This window comes from Brassica napus, chromosome A3, assembly GCF_020379485.1.
Source record: "Brassica napus cultivar Da-Ae chromosome A3, Da-Ae, whole genome shotgun sequence".
Classification (NCBI taxonomy): Eukaryota; Viridiplantae; Streptophyta; class Magnoliopsida; order Brassicales; family Brassicaceae; genus Brassica; species Brassica napus.
In genome coordinates, this window is record NC_063436.1 from 26,023,567 (window position 1) to 26,026,522 (window position 2,956).

The following is a 2,956-nucleotide window of genomic DNA, read 5'->3' on the forward strand; positions in this document are numbered from 1 at the left end:
AATGTATGTGATTAGCTTTGTCAGTCACTGACTGAAAAAAACATATTGATACTTTCTTTTGTCAATAACTTCCGCCGACATATGTTGAAATCTTTTAAGCTTTATAAGATATTCTGATTGACAACTTATTTTTCAAAAGAAGGGATAATGATTCAGGGAAGAAAAGAAAGAGCGCAATCAGCGGCATGAATATGTTTTCCCGAAACCCCAAAGTAAAAAAGACTCAACACTTTGATGTTTTTTTCTTTGCATGCTTTACTTTTTCATCATTTTATCTCACTAAAATGTCAATACTAAACTTACAAAACTGTAAGGTGCAACAAAGTCCTTGAGTTTCACAAGGATTATATATAAATCTTCATTTTACATATCAATTAATCAGGAGTGTGCAACTCTAACTTGTTTTCTTCTCATATTTATGTTTCTAAAATTGCAAGTTCAATATGGCACCCTTAAGACAAATAACCTTTTTTTTTTGAACAACAAACTTGACAAATAACTAAAACCAAGCTAAAGTATAATATGAAATGTTCAGTTTTACTTTTGATAAGATCTGAGAGTCATTTACAGACCAAACCAACCAAGCTAAAATATAATATTTAGACATGCATCATTATTTACTTATGACCCTACATTTACATGCCTTTCCTTGCACATTTTTTGTTCCAAAAGACAAAACAAAGAAACACGATCGAAAAGAAAAACATGAACTCCAAGTCTCTCACTTGTTGTGTTGTGTTCTTGCTACACACAAATTTATTATCTTCTACATCGCCATCATCTCTCATCCACATCAACTCCACAACATCAATCCTCAATGTCACGTTACCACACTCCTTATCTCAATCCCTTGAGGATTTCGCCCTCAAGACGTTAACAAACCAACACCACACCGGTTCTTTATACCGAGCTGTCTTACCGAATAATTTATCAGGCATAGAAGTCTCCATAGTCCGTCTCACCGGGAAGAGCATTTGGAACGCCGGGGCCAGATTCAGCAACGTGCTTATTCCGGCAAGGTCAGTTTCGGTTCCTCCTGCAAGGAGAGTCGCTATTGTGTACCAAAATCTAGGGAACTGGTCTAACCATTGGTATACCGTACCCGGTTACCGGTTAATCACTTCTGTCTTAGGGTTTAGGGTTTTGGACGTGTCGGATCAAGACAACGTCAAAGAGATCAGTCTAAAGATGAAGAATCCTGTAAAGATCTTGTTTAGGGATTTATCGGATGAAAAAATGTTGTCTAGGGTAAGTTGCGTGAGTTTCAAGGCACAAAACGAAGACAAGGAAGCTGCTCGTATAAGCAGAATGATTCTCCCGGGCGTGTGTTATGGTTCAAGCCATGGAGACTACTCGGTGATCGAACCTTTAGAGAAGGATAAGAAGAAGAAGGTGGCGTTGTGGCGGACCTGGTGGTGGCTGTGGATGGTTGGTCTAGTATTAGGGCTTGGCATGTTATGGTTCTTAGGGTTTGTATGTACAATGGGGCTAAGGATTTTAAGAACAAAGAAGATTCAAGTGATGATGGAGAGGGAAGCTAATGATGGTGAAGTGTTTGAGAGTAGGTGGGTTGGTGGAAGTAAAATGCCATCTGCAACTGTAACCAGAACCTTACCAGAGTCAGAATCCCGATTCGAAAACGGTTATCATGGATGAATAAACGTTTGTGTCTAATAATTCAATATTGAAAGCACTGTGAAGAAATATGAATTTATCTTTACTATGCGAGACATTATAGCTGAATCTCAAAGTCTTCTCACATCAAGACTTGTGTTAAGTCTAGGCATTGCATATTCCCACTCTAAAACCCTCGCAAGTATGAGCCCAAAACAGTTAAAACTCAGAGGAAGATAGCCAGCAAGATGAATAATTTGTAAACATATTCTACCTCTTTCAATATTATAAATACCAATACATATTAGACAAGAATGTCTAGAGAAGCTTAATGATTTTATTCATACAATATAGGTTTAATGATTGCAAAGGCATCCCAGTATTGAATCAGAAGAAGAAAAACTTCAGTTGCAAGCAAAACAGGATAAATGGATGCAATAATGCCCACAAAAAAACAAAAAACAAAAAACAAAAAAGTGAGACATTTGACAGAGACGGAAGACTACGTTTCACAGCTACTGGTGTTCCTCTCCAACAGGCTTCCAGAATTTCACCGGAGGAACATAAAATATTGCCAACTTCCTAATTAGCCAAAACAAACCCGTTGCAGAAACTCTGTTGCATTGAGCTAGAATGTAACGAACTCTCCTTCACTACAAGAAAACAGCTTAATTCTGACGGACATTCTGACGAAAAATGAGATCCTCGGAATATTCTGAGGAAACTCAAATTTTGGGTTTCCTCGGAATTTTCTCGGAATATACCGATGAAATACCGAGAAATCACATTCCTCGGAAAACACCGACGAATATCCGAGGAAATTCCGAGGGATAATAGGATTTAGGTATTTCCTCGGAATTTCCTCGGCATAGTCCGAGACTTTTCCGACGATTCAAGGCTTTGCTTTTAGGGTTTCTGTTTCCTCGGAAAAGCCTCGGAAAATTCCGAGAAAATTCCGAGGAACACTTGTTTTTCCTCGGAATTTCCTCGGAATATTCCGAGGCTTTTCCGAGGAAGTAGGGTTTTTAAACCGAAAACAACGTTTTGCGGTTTGAATAACACTTATATAACCCCTATTAAGTGTCTTAGACTGATTATGAAGTAAAAAATTTGTTTAAGTGAAACACTTATATAACACTTTTCCAATTGTATGAACGAAATCCCCACAACATAAGAGAAACACTTATACACTTTAATGAACGGTAAAGGGAATACTTACAATTCGTTTTGAAATTTTGTTATTTCATGGTTTATGATCATCTATACAAAGATTCCTCAATGGTATGCATTGCATTTGTATAAGAAATGATATAGGGCAAAAAAAATTGATGTTTTGAAACCC

The 2,956-nt window shown here is 37.3% G+C and overlaps 1 protein-coding gene across 1 annotated transcript; it reads left to right on the top strand.

The window, feature by feature from the left end:
- Positions 1-303: 303 nt before the first annotated feature.
- Positions 304-1,728, top strand: LOC106443727. Its single transcript, XM_013885279.3, has one exon. The coding sequence runs from the start codon at positions 640-642 to the stop codon at positions 1,654-1,656; it is 1,017 nt and encodes a 338-aa protein (XP_013740733.2). The 5' UTR covers positions 304-639; the 3' UTR covers positions 1,657-1,728.
- Positions 1,729-2,956: the final 1,228 nt, after the last annotated feature.